The sequence below is a fragment of the Micrasema longulum genome, unplaced genomic scaffold (assembly GCF_059751315.1).
Source record: "Micrasema longulum isolate JH-2025_06_02 unplaced genomic scaffold, ASM5975131v1 h1tg001733l, whole genome shotgun sequence".
NCBI classification, from domain to species: domain Eukaryota; kingdom Metazoa; phylum Arthropoda; class Insecta; order Trichoptera; family Brachycentridae; genus Micrasema; species Micrasema longulum.
The window spans coordinates 146,992-159,209 of record NW_028278911.1 but is presented as its reverse complement, the minus strand read 5'-3'; the positions used below and the strand labels follow the sequence as shown (position 1 = coordinate 159,209).

Genomic DNA, 12,218 nt, shown 5'->3' with positions numbered 1-12,218 from the left:
AGCACTCATACTACACGGAAAAGTCTACTTATATTTTATTAAATTTTTGTTTTTTACAAATATATTTATGTATATATAAAATATTCAAATTTTTCGCTCAACTAAGATTTTACCGGCTTTTACCCGCGGCTTCACTCTTATGGTATTAGGGAGAAATTACAAGTATTTGTCGGAAAAGAGACAACCTTTTTGTTTGACCAGACCGGATAGATGAAGTACATAGGGTTGTGTTAGTATACTTTTTTAATTTTTGAAAAAATAAACTTTCTGAAAATATGAAATGTTTTTTTGGGCTGAAAAATAGTCAGTGTTACTTTCTGGCCTTCCAGCTATCTCTGTGAATCCGTTAGTTGGTTGCAAAGTAACATCGTTTTGTCGCTTAACAACAAGAATTTTCCCGATGGAATGATATCTTTTTCAGGATAAAAAGTAGCATGATTGATTGCTGGCCCTTCTATTATCGCCATGCAAAAAAATCAACGATGTTTTAGTCTATGGTGACGTAGTATTGTTATTATGTTGTAATATTAATTATTTTCCCACTAAGAATTTTTTTGAGGGAGTGAGGTGTTTTTTCAAGTTGAAAAGTAGCATGTGACTTGTCAGCTATGCCTATGAAAAAAGTCACATTGAGTCACTCCCTTGCGACGTGAAAGAAACGCAAACAGACAAACATACTTATGCATTCATAATTTTAGTGTAGTATGGATTCTTTTGCGAGACATTGACGTTTTCTGCACCCTATTCGAACTTTATAATGTCTCGTACTGCCTTTGATTTCATTTGTACTCGCTTCATCCCTTAGAAAATGTCAATGTCAAATGAAAAATGATTCATCCAAGTGCCAACACTAAAAACTTTTCTGCTTTGTATAATTAATATGTTGACATACATATTGATTTTCATGATATGTACAGTGCGATAACCCTATGTTAATGTGTTATTGCCTGTCAGTGAACCAAGTAAACATACAAATTTTATTATGTTAGGCACACTTGAATGATTTACATGAAAACTTATTATTACACACTTAAGAGTGTCTTAAGTCTATATTAAATATGGGACTCTTGCCAGGGTCTGTCAAACCTTAATTTATTAACGCCAACAAGGCTTTTACATATACAGAGGTTATAAACAATTTACTCATATAAAAATACAATTTAAAATGAAAAAAATATACACATATATATAAAAAATAAATGAAAATACTAGAAACTCAATTATTAATCAAAAAGTTTAAGAATAATTGGTTCTTGAAGTTTGATAAAGTTACAGCAAATTCATATATCTCATGGTGACCAATGGTGACGATTTGTTTATTTATCGATTATTAAATGTAGACATTTTTTTATTATTTTCTATTCATTTGTCTAGACAAGCCTGTATTAAAAGAGACTAATTTATATAACATTTTTCTTTAAATTCAATTTGGTGGGTGGAAAGTGTTAAACTAGAATACAAAAGTTAAACAATAAAGTACATAAAATTAATATTTATATTTTTATCATGCAGGTACTAAAATATTATAATTTTGTGAGATTAAAAAAGAGTTTTAGTTAAAGTGGAGTGGAGATTAAACTCAAGACTGAAAAAGAGATTGAATTATGCCTTTTGAAAATTAAATGCTTGTTGAAAAAAAAAAACTTTCACACAGTGTGTAAAGTGGCCACTTAAATCAGTCAATGACAGATCATAAGCCCTGTAGATGCCTAGACTTCTATATTACCTTCTTTTAAATGTTCTTCATCTCTGTTGTAATATTTTAAGCCAAAATCATTTTAAAAAAAATTGGATGTATCGTATTATCAGTGCTATGAATTTTTAAGTTTTGTATTTTTTAAATTACGTGTGAAGTCTCAAGCTTTCTTTCCCTTCTTCTCGGTGAGTTTTGCTAATTGGTCAGTCGACTTACTTATTCGAAATGTTTAAAAATCTGTAGAATTTTAATCGAATTCGGTAGGTTTTTGCCTCTAGTCAAATGTATATAGGTACATATTTTAATATCCCTAATAGGCCATTGAGGCAAACTTATCTTTTTTAGAGTTTAGAATAATAATATAATATAAGACATGTTAATAAATTTAAGTCAAATATCCCGAAATATTCCCGAAACTCGGTTCTCAGGAACAAACAAAAAAAAAACAAAAAATATGTATTTGCTATAATTATCATACTTTAATTTTTGTTTTTCTGTTTATTTTTTTCATTTTAAATTGTATTTTTATATTTGTGTGAGTTCGGCCTCAAAATGTAGATACGTTGACATAGACATCAGCCACAGACTAAAGATATAATACTGATCAGACTTATTTCATAGAAAAAAGTTATCATACTCTTTCTCGTTTTATGAAAGTTCTGGTTTGTGGTTCGGCCATTTTTACATCTGTCTGCGTCTAGGGTTGAAAATCTAAAATTTCAAAATGTTGCGAAATGTGGCATGTCAATTAGGCGGAAATATTAAGAATCATATTTTGACGCCATGTAGGTTGAATATCGCCGCTTCAACAAGGCTTATGTCCAAACATTCAACGGAGAGCGATGCTGACTTTGATGCCAGGTAAAACCAAGTGTCAATCGATAAATTATGTAATCCCGAATCAAACTCGATTACTAAAAAACATAATAATTCATTTAATTATCATTATTTTGTGCAAAATAATTACTTGCATACGTAGGGTCCAACCATTGTTATCTAATTCTTTGATTTTTCACTCTAATAGGCTATAAACGCCGGTATCACTTATTCTTGTAGTTCATCACCGAAAAATTCTAAATTGGAAAATTAATGTTGTTTTGGAGTTATTATTGTCAGACTGATTTTGAAATTTAGCCCTCAACAAGTAAGTTTATGAATTTGACCAAATTTTCTATAGTATCTTTTCTTTTCTTAAAATTCCAACTATAAGGTAGTTTAGCTAACCTTCATATAAGAAACAATTAGAAGAACTTTAAAAGTGAGTAACAATTTCCATACAGTCCACTAAATTCTAAACCCCGCTGTTATCAGTGTACAATGCCTGAAAGGCCATGAGCTGACCAAACATTCTCTTTTTGCTCTGATGAGCAGTTCTAACCTGAATGTAACTACCTGAATGTCAGATTATTTATTCATCATTGCATTGCCAAAGATAAAGATTTCTACCGATTGCTGCTTCACACAAAGGTGCACTGGCTGTCAAAAGGTACTTATTTGACTCGATTTTACAATCTGTTGAGGTCTTTGATACAGTTCCTAGGAAACAAAGACACATAATTGTGCGACAACCTTGTATGTGAATGATATTGCTTACTTGATAGACCTGTATAAATAGTTTAATGATGTCAATTTCTAAAGTGACGACTTAAACTTGATTAAGACAAAAAATAGCATTGCTGCTTTTGTATTCAAACTGCTATTACACAAAACAAATATCGGCAGTCGGGAATTCAATAACTTCCTAAATTTATCAGCAGTATCATTTAAGAATGATGACTTACTTGTTTACTGTCAACACTTGGAATACCTCCACAGTGATTTCAAGGAACGATTTCAGGATATTTTGAACATGGACATACCAAACTGGGTTTTGGATCCTTATTTAAATGCCAACACAGCAGGGGCATCCCAGTTAGATGAAGAACTAATAGAACTGATGACAAACGAGGAATTAAAAACTAAATTTAAAAATAGCTACCAAGAATTTGGCTACAGAAGCTGATTTTATAACTGTACCTAGTATTATGGTCGATTGTTCAACGATTATTTATAGCATTCCCATTCTCCTATTTAGCTGAACGTGGATTTAGTACTGTAGCAATGTTGCAATGTTGGTAACTTAAAAGAGAAATCAGCTCCATGTTACTGAACGCGACTTAAGGTTGTTTTTAAGTCAAATCGAGCCTGATATTAACAAACTCCTTAAAATGAATAAAATTCAACCTTCTCATTAGATAAGTTATAAATTCAATCTTAATTAAGTATGCGTTTTAGAAATAGGATAGGTGTCATATCCTATCTTACGACTCTAATATTGCAGTGTAATTACACGTTTAAATATAATTGTGGCAATAGATTTTTCAGATTTACGACATATGGCAAGTACAAAAAATTAAGGTGGGGGGGTTCTAGAAAGAAAAAATTCTTAAAGTGGGTGGTAGGCAAAATAAGGTTTAGAACGTATGCCTTAGACTTTCTAGCCAGAGGTAGTTGTGTGCCACTTTTCTCTCCTTTACGGCTCCTCTCCACACATCTCTATCCCTGGCAAGATCTTCCCAATGATCAATATGACCGAGCCATCGCAGGCATCTTTCTTTTAAGCTAGCCATCGCCGAAGACATGAGTGCGGGTTAGTACATCTGCTTTTGTAACTTTGTTTTGCCACGTCACGCCAAGAATACGCCGCAAAAGAAAAGCGTTAAATTTCTTTTCTTGTATCTGCAAGTTGGCCAAGTTTCTCCACTCTACCTTTACCTTCTCTTAGTGATAGCTTTTAGCCTTGCGATGTTGTACAGCCTTTCATATGACCTAGTCAGGTGGTACACCCGGTTTCACAATCGTTAAATGCGGAGTGTAGCAGCACGGAAAAATAAATACCAAAAAGAGTGGGTGCCAGCACGCATCCTTGTCTTACTCCACATTCCACTTTGAAGGCGGTTGACCTTTTACCCTCGAATCGAACAGTATTTTGTATTTTCGTGGAATTAAAGTAATATTTTTCAAAGTTTTGGTGGACATCCCTCATGTTCCTTTTTAGAAGAATTTTTATTTCGATACGAAGGTAATTTTAAAATTAATCATGGCATCTCATTTTGCTTCAATCCCTGGGTTTAATTCTAAGGCACAATCTGCATACCAATCTTTATTTGGGTTCTTTGCAGTCCAAAAAACTTTTATGGCGGCTGCCTTATGAATTGACTCATGTAAATTATTCAAAGTGTCAGAGAGTTATTTTTGGAATTACATAATTGACTCATTTCCGTTTAAAAATTGGAACACATCCCTTCTGTTACGCCAATTGTATTGATTCTTTTTGCGCCTGCCGTCTTATTGTAATGTATTTTTTGTGGTTGCAGGCGTACATTTGATACAACGATGGTGTGATCCGATCCGTAATCTGCACTATGATATGCTCGAGTCTTCAAAAAATCTTTCGAATATATTTTTCTAGTTGAAACCAAATCCAGTTGATGCCAGTGACCTAATCTTGGGTGTTGCCAAGTAACTTTTTGTCTCTGACCAGCAGCAAAATATGTGTTGTGACGCAAAGTTCTTTTTGAGCACACAATTCAAGAAGCCGTTATCCATTTTCATAAATTTTTCTTACTACGTATTTTTTATTTACTTCTTTCGTGATATTTAATAACGAGTCGTAAAATGCATATTTTACAATGGGGTCAGAGTTTAACGTTGGAGCGTACGCACTTATTAGAGTTGTGTAGAAGTTTCGTGTTTTTAATCTCATTTTCAATACCCACTGGTGATTCCAAACATGACCAAAAGTTTTGAACAGCAAAGCCAACCCCTTATTCATGCCTTTCTGCTGCTGGTTTTCTATGCCAAAAGAATTTATAACAGGATTCCTTAAACGAGCCATTGTCTGCTAGCCTAGTCTCTTGTAATGAAGGGATGTCAATATTTAGTCTTTGTCATTCACTATCTTTAATAGCTGTTTTACATATAAACAATCACTATTTGGACAAAAACGTGACACATAGTTTTTACACAGGACCCTAAAAGTTAGACGTAATTTAGGTATTTTTTTTTTCAATTTACTGCTCTGCTTTTTATCTCTTGTAGCCAAGCCACGCTCTTGCTCATGCTCCTCGCGCTGCCGCCCTCTCGCCCGATGTTTCCCTCTCCGCCCACTCACTGCTCTATTCACACAATTAATTGCGACGTTCCGCGCTTGTCATTTGTCTTTCTATACAATGGATGATGAAACTGTGACAGCGTGCGCGCTATGCATTTTTAGTACAGCTAATTATATCAACGTATATTGATATGGAATATTTTAATGTTTTTTTATTTTTTTTATTTCCTTTTTTAAATACTATAAATTAAAAAAGTACCTTATAATCTTTTACAGAATATTTTCTTTTCTCTTTCTTATATTACACAAAAATATTATACCTGTCTATTTATTATAAGAGCAAAAATTCATAAACATTTCTTGTATACCCACGAACAGGCCATCCTTTTGTGGGATTTTTGTTTACTATTTTTACTGTTAATATGTATTTCATTGCTATGTAATTATCCTTTATTTTTTAATACTTTGGTTCACCTCTTATGTATATTGTTAAAAAAAAAAAAATGTCATACAAAGAAATATATATCATTCAAAAATGACGCGTGCGTCTTGTGTAAGCGATCGATGTGTACTGCGATCGCGCGATTATGTGGCCACCCACTCGCGCTCATATTGTCGTTCCTTTTACTCTCGCTCAAAAAACCGACAAAATAGGGAGTGGTAGACACGACGAGGAGCAAGATGTGCGGCATGACAAGTAATGTTGCCACACTACGTCTGCCTCCTTTCCTCGCTACTTCCCATGCCACTCGTCGAGTGTGTGGCAGGCCCATTGCACATGAGGAAGCAGGTTGAGGCGGATCAGTACCTTATTGGCTGAGAGCTGCTCAGTTTTATGATGGGCGGTAACTGATCAATGGAATTTAATGATCCCTCCCATGGTCTAGAGTGACCCGTAGCATCCGACATAGTATACCTATTGACCCAGATTTATTGCTCGTAACTGTCACTCTCCGGTTTGTTTTCTTTGCAGCTGAGGCATTTATGAAGGTTTCCTTCTCCATAGGTGCATACATAGCCTATATGTGTTTATGGAGACGTAGACCTGCCCAGCATCTAAGCCACTCTCTCGACCTCCCGCACTGTAACTCTTTTATTGACAAAAAAAACATTGCTTTTTTATTTAGTGAAACCGATAGGAAGATCTACGGTCTTTAAAACGGTTTCTGATATGTGGAGGAATTTGTAAATGTATTATCCATGTTAAGGTGATTTTTTTTATTACAAATAATAAGTTGTTTATTCAATTATATTATTCGTTGATTAAAGGTTTGAGGCTTACTTCAACCGAAGCGATATCGACGGCTGGGAACTACGCAAAGGAATGAATGACCTGTGTGGAATGGATTTGGTCCCCGAGCCCAAGATAATAATCGCCGCACTTAAAGCCTGCAGAAGGTTAAATGATTTTGCACTTACAGTGAGGATCTTGGAGGCAGTAAAAGATAAATGTGGCCCCAAGGTCAACGAAGTTTTTCCATACATAATGCAAGAAATTCGTCCCACCCTTAAAGAACTGGGTATCAGCACACCCGAGGAGCTCGGCTATGATGTACCAGAATTAGCATTGAAGAGTGTATTTGAATAATTCTGTATTTATGTACTTGGTTGTTCACTGGTCAGGTTTCTAAGAGGTAGAAAATTATTTGATATATATGCATGTAATTGTTTAGACCATTAATTTGTTATCAATAAATAATATAAATCTGCGACTATTTGTTTTCATTTTCTTCAGAGTATGAGTAATTTAGTGGTAATCTTATTATATTTACTGTTTAGAAATAAATATTATCAATAAATTCATGATTTAACTAGCATTCTCAAATATGAATTTAAAAAAAACCCTTACTATAGAGCATAATACCTACTATGAATGAATTTTGTGGGGTACTGAATTTGATTTAAAAATAAATCGAAGTAAAACTGTTATTAAGTGGTATTCATAGTTTTTTATTATTCATAAATGCCTATAGGGCTCTTACAATAAACAGTTTGAATGTACGAAAAGTATAAACAGCAACAGTTCTATAGTATTTACACTAAGCAATTGTGGATAAAAGAAAGTAAGGAAGTTAAGAATAATTGAAAAGAAAGCTAAACCAGAGAATTGAGATTATGGCCATTCAGCGGATAGGACAGCTAAGTTAATTGCAGCAGGAGTGGTGTGGAATAAGTCTAACAGCTACTATAGACAGTCTTATGTTCTACGCATGCTCGTTAGGGAAGGGGGAGAATGGTGAGCATCTTAGAGTAATAAAGTTCCTACCGCTATAGAGCCGCCCACATGGACAAAATCATTTTAGGATTATCAATCTGAATGTACTTGCGGGGAGCCCCGTCAGACAGCTGAACATATCCCATGGCATTGCCCGATTTTAGATACTGAAAGGGAAAACATTCTGAATGGCTTGACATAGGTGACAAGGCCGATGTGGAATCCAAGCTTATTGGGTAATCCTAATTAATTAATCCTAGCTAATTTCTCATAATTTAAAATTCAGTTCTAAATAAGTATTTGCAGAGACGAAGAAACCTCATACAGCAAATATATTTTTTAATTTATCAATAAAGTAAAAAAAAAAGAATAACATTGTTTATCTGTTTTTATTCTACTTAAAGTATCAAGGCACACCACCCCCGTCTACAATATCAAATCAACCCTTCCCGTATTGGGGAGGCTTGATGCAATTTCCCTCCCATGACGAAAGTATGAATATGTAATAGGTTAAGTATGAACAGTATTGCAATATTTGCTTAAAATAATGAATCACTATTAAATACACAAATGCATGGTGCAATAGTTTATCGATACAATTACAATTTTTTTCTAATAAAAATCGCTAACCAAAAACCGTATTATGCCACCCCGTTTTCATTGTTATTACTTTTTATTTATCAATTTTTTATCTAAACAAGGGTTTATTCAGTGTAATTTAATTTAATATGTCTGATGAATTAGGGATTAAAAGAAAAACAAAATTGTTTTAAATTATTTTTATATTAGACATATAAAAGACCAGTATGATCCTAAAATACCAGTTATATCACAATAACATACACTACATATATTAACAGGGCTTATTGTATCTATTTTGTCTCTTTACAAAGTGTAATTATGTAACCTATAATTAAAAATAAAGCACTGTATACAAATTCTTGGTGGTGTATTCTTTCTAAATGTAGTAGATCCAGTTAGATAGTTTCATTGTTAATTTATTATAAGTATTTTTCGCTAAATTCATTAAAACTGTGAGTTTCAAAAAAATCATTGGCAATTTTTTTTTAAATAAATAATTTTTGACTAGATTTAATATACCAATGTTAAATTTTGTAAAATTGTGAACAAAATCTAATAAATATTACAAAAACATTATTTTTCTTAAATGGTGAACATTTATCAAGATAAATAGGTGCGAAGGTTTTCACGGTTACTGTTATCAATATGTTGTAAAAACTAAAATAAGACTAATTTAATTCATTGAAACACAAAGCTACAAAAATACCCCTTTCAAAATCAATTATGTATATTTTATCAAATTACTTTTGGAGAGCATGTTCTGTACTTAGTCCCTTTTTTAGAATTGTTATTATAGACTATATTTGCTACTTTTGACCTTAGACAAAAGTAGCTCCTACTATAATTCAGGCTGCAATATACATTACATGGAAATATTAAAGTAAGTACATAGACAACATTTAGTTTACTTTTTACTACACAAACAGACATTTTTGATATTAGAATGGAGTAAGAGAAATGTGTTTAATCTCTTACATTTCTTACTTTTCAGCTAGTGGTTTCATGAATCTCCCGTACAATGCGTTAAAAAATATTTTTGGACTAGGATTGCACATTTTATTTACATATTTTTATAAAATAACTTTTTAGTAATATATTACACATGTTTTAATATTTATTTTAATATTATAAATAAAATCAATGCAGGTACATAACATTTACAATTTAATATTTTCTAGTGTACATAATAATTATAAAATAATACCTGTCATCTAGTACGGCGAAAAACTCAATAATTTAAGATTTGCAATAGTTTTATTGAACTATATTTTTTAGCATTTCAATACAGACATTATCTTGAGCAAAAGGTGAGACCACATTAAAGTAAAAATTATGAAATATCAGATTTTACGTCTGTTCTGTTTTTTGTTTGTTTATATAAATAAGAGTATTTAGACAGATATCTCAGCAGAGATGAATATTAAAAGTCTAGGCATTTATATGTAGATCTGATGACCTGCCATCGGCAGATTCAAGCGAACATTGAAAGTCCCACCCACATACCTGGATCTGCTCTGATCTGTACCTCTAAAGGTATTGTGTGGCCTCTTTTAGTTCCGAAATTTCAAGCTTTATTGAACAGTTAATTAATTATATTTTTTGTTTACAAAAGATTCACGTTTTTTATAATTTACATTTACTGGTTTCAACTGGTGCACCTCAGTATATATAGTCAGTTTGCTGTCACTCTTAATCAAATTGTCCCAATTCTGATGGTGATAGGGTATGTTAGTTTATTAGCTTGTTAGTAAACCGGGAGAAACAAGTTCGATCGGTTTAAGTGAACACTTTACACATTGTGTAACACCATTCTGACTATGTGTGCACCTTCACACAAACTTGTTGACTGTATGAGTTATGAAAATAACTTGCGCCATCCGTTTTAAATCTTTAACCTATTGATCACCAAATATCAAACAATTTTTTTCCATATGCGGTTTAATTTACATTTCTAAAAAAAAATTGCAATAATTTATATTTTAGCGGGCTGCTAGGTCATGCATCATAACATGTGTTTGGGATAACTCTATAAAAATATTTTTTTATCGATAGATGGGGCGGGGCTTGTGACCTGTGAATGCCTGGTTCAAGTTTTATTGTTACATACATATTTTTTGTTTTCACTTTGTGGTGTCCAGTCCAAATTCAGTACCTAGTTGAAAAACTTGTCTGCTCTTCTTAGATATACATAAATACATATGTCATTATTATTACGTTTGTAATATTGACTTTCACATTTTATTAATCTTGTTCATAATAACCTCGATTTTATTTTATATAAATTTAAATTCGAGATCATATAAATAGAAAGGGCTTATGTTTTTACAAATAAATTTAAAGAACTAGACATTATATTAGAAGATAGTCAAAGATTTAACATACAATTTTAAAAACAAAAAATCAACAGTTGAAATATTTCTTAGTAAGAGAGTTGATTAGTGATTTCAGATTTATTTTGGGAAACAATTCATATACATATTTGTCATAGTGTACTTTTCTGATCTGTTTAGTTATATTATGTAGATACTTGTCGGAAATATGAATATTATTGATTTTAAATGTTAATGAAAATAGTGTTTAAGCAATATTATGGAATGAAAATTATTAAAATCGTATCCATCTAAACATACCATAAGAATAATTAATATTCCATGGTACCTCTACAGACATTCTTAATATTATATTTATTATCAACTTTACATATTTTCTTTTCTAACCTACTACAGGGTATCGATCTGAAAGCTGTGTATCGCATGTATCAGTGTTGTCATTTTTATGATCTTCATGCTGACCTAAGGAATAGTCCGATAATAACTTAAAAATTTTCCTGCCAAAAAAAGATAAGTTTATAAAATCAATACAGTAAAAACCTATTTGAGTAGTTTAAACTAAAAACCTCTTAAGAGGTTAAAAACAACGTACCTGTATTGTTAAATTTATAATATGCATAAAAAACATACAGTCATAAAAAACATAGATTAGTTTGTAAAGCTAAGGTCCAAATTTTATTTAAAACATAAAATCATACGACACATAATCATTTATTGAGATATTTCTTGTGTGGTAGGCCCTCTTCTATTACCCAGTTATCTCTTTCTTCTTATCCACTTGATCTTGAGACTTGCATATCATGGTCTTTTAATTTTCAAAATTTTATTTTTAGTTCAAATTAGCTATCCATCAGGAATTTATTTATTATATTTTAACTCTAGATATTTTCACGAATAGAAAAATAAAATAAGAATATTCAAGAAACTATAATTATTGTGAGACATGTTATGTTATTGTAAAGGTAAGTAAAAAAAAAACCTCAAAAAAGATATACTCCAGAATCACAGATTTCTTAAAAGTTATTTATATTCATTCAAAATAATATTTTTTACCCAAGGATGTTTAAATCGAAGGAATGTGGCTTTTTGGTACATTATAATATGTATGTTATTATTGTGTGTGACAGCAGTTGGTATCATCCAACCTTATAGTATTGTAAACTTATAAAGACATAGTGGGTATACTATTTTACAAACTGATTTGAAAAAAACATTTTATTTATGTAAATTTTAATATTAATATTCAGGAGAAAATAATAATACAAACTATGTAATCGTATCAGCCTTAGTACTTAATTGCCA

The 12,218-nt window shown here is 31.8% G+C and overlaps 2 protein-coding genes across 2 annotated transcripts in view; both read left to right on the top strand.

Moving 5' to 3' along the window:
- The window catches only part of Fic (FIC domain protein adenylyltransferase), a 183,215-nt gene that overhangs the window by 74,768 nt on the left and 96,229 nt on the right, over positions 1-12,218 (top strand). The window lies entirely within an intron of this gene.
- On the top strand, positions 2,265-7,501 carry COX5A (Cytochrome c oxidase subunit 5A). Its single transcript, XM_088237509.1, has 2 exons — positions 2,265-2,557; positions 7,059-7,501. The coding sequence occupies exons 1-2, from the start codon at positions 2,421-2,423 to the stop codon at positions 7,375-7,377; spliced, it is 456 nt and encodes a 151-aa protein (XP_088093635.1). The 5' UTR covers positions 2,265-2,420; the 3' UTR covers positions 7,378-7,501.

Coding starts and splice junctions, on each gene's coding strand:
- COX5A (XM_088237509.1), top strand. CDS start 2,421: ATGTTGCGAAATGTGGCATGTCAATTAGGCGGAAATATTAAGAATCAT. Junction 2,558..7,058: donor GATGCTGACTTTGATGCCAG/GTAAAACCAAGT, acceptor CGTTGATTAAAG/GTTTGAGGCTTACTTCAACC.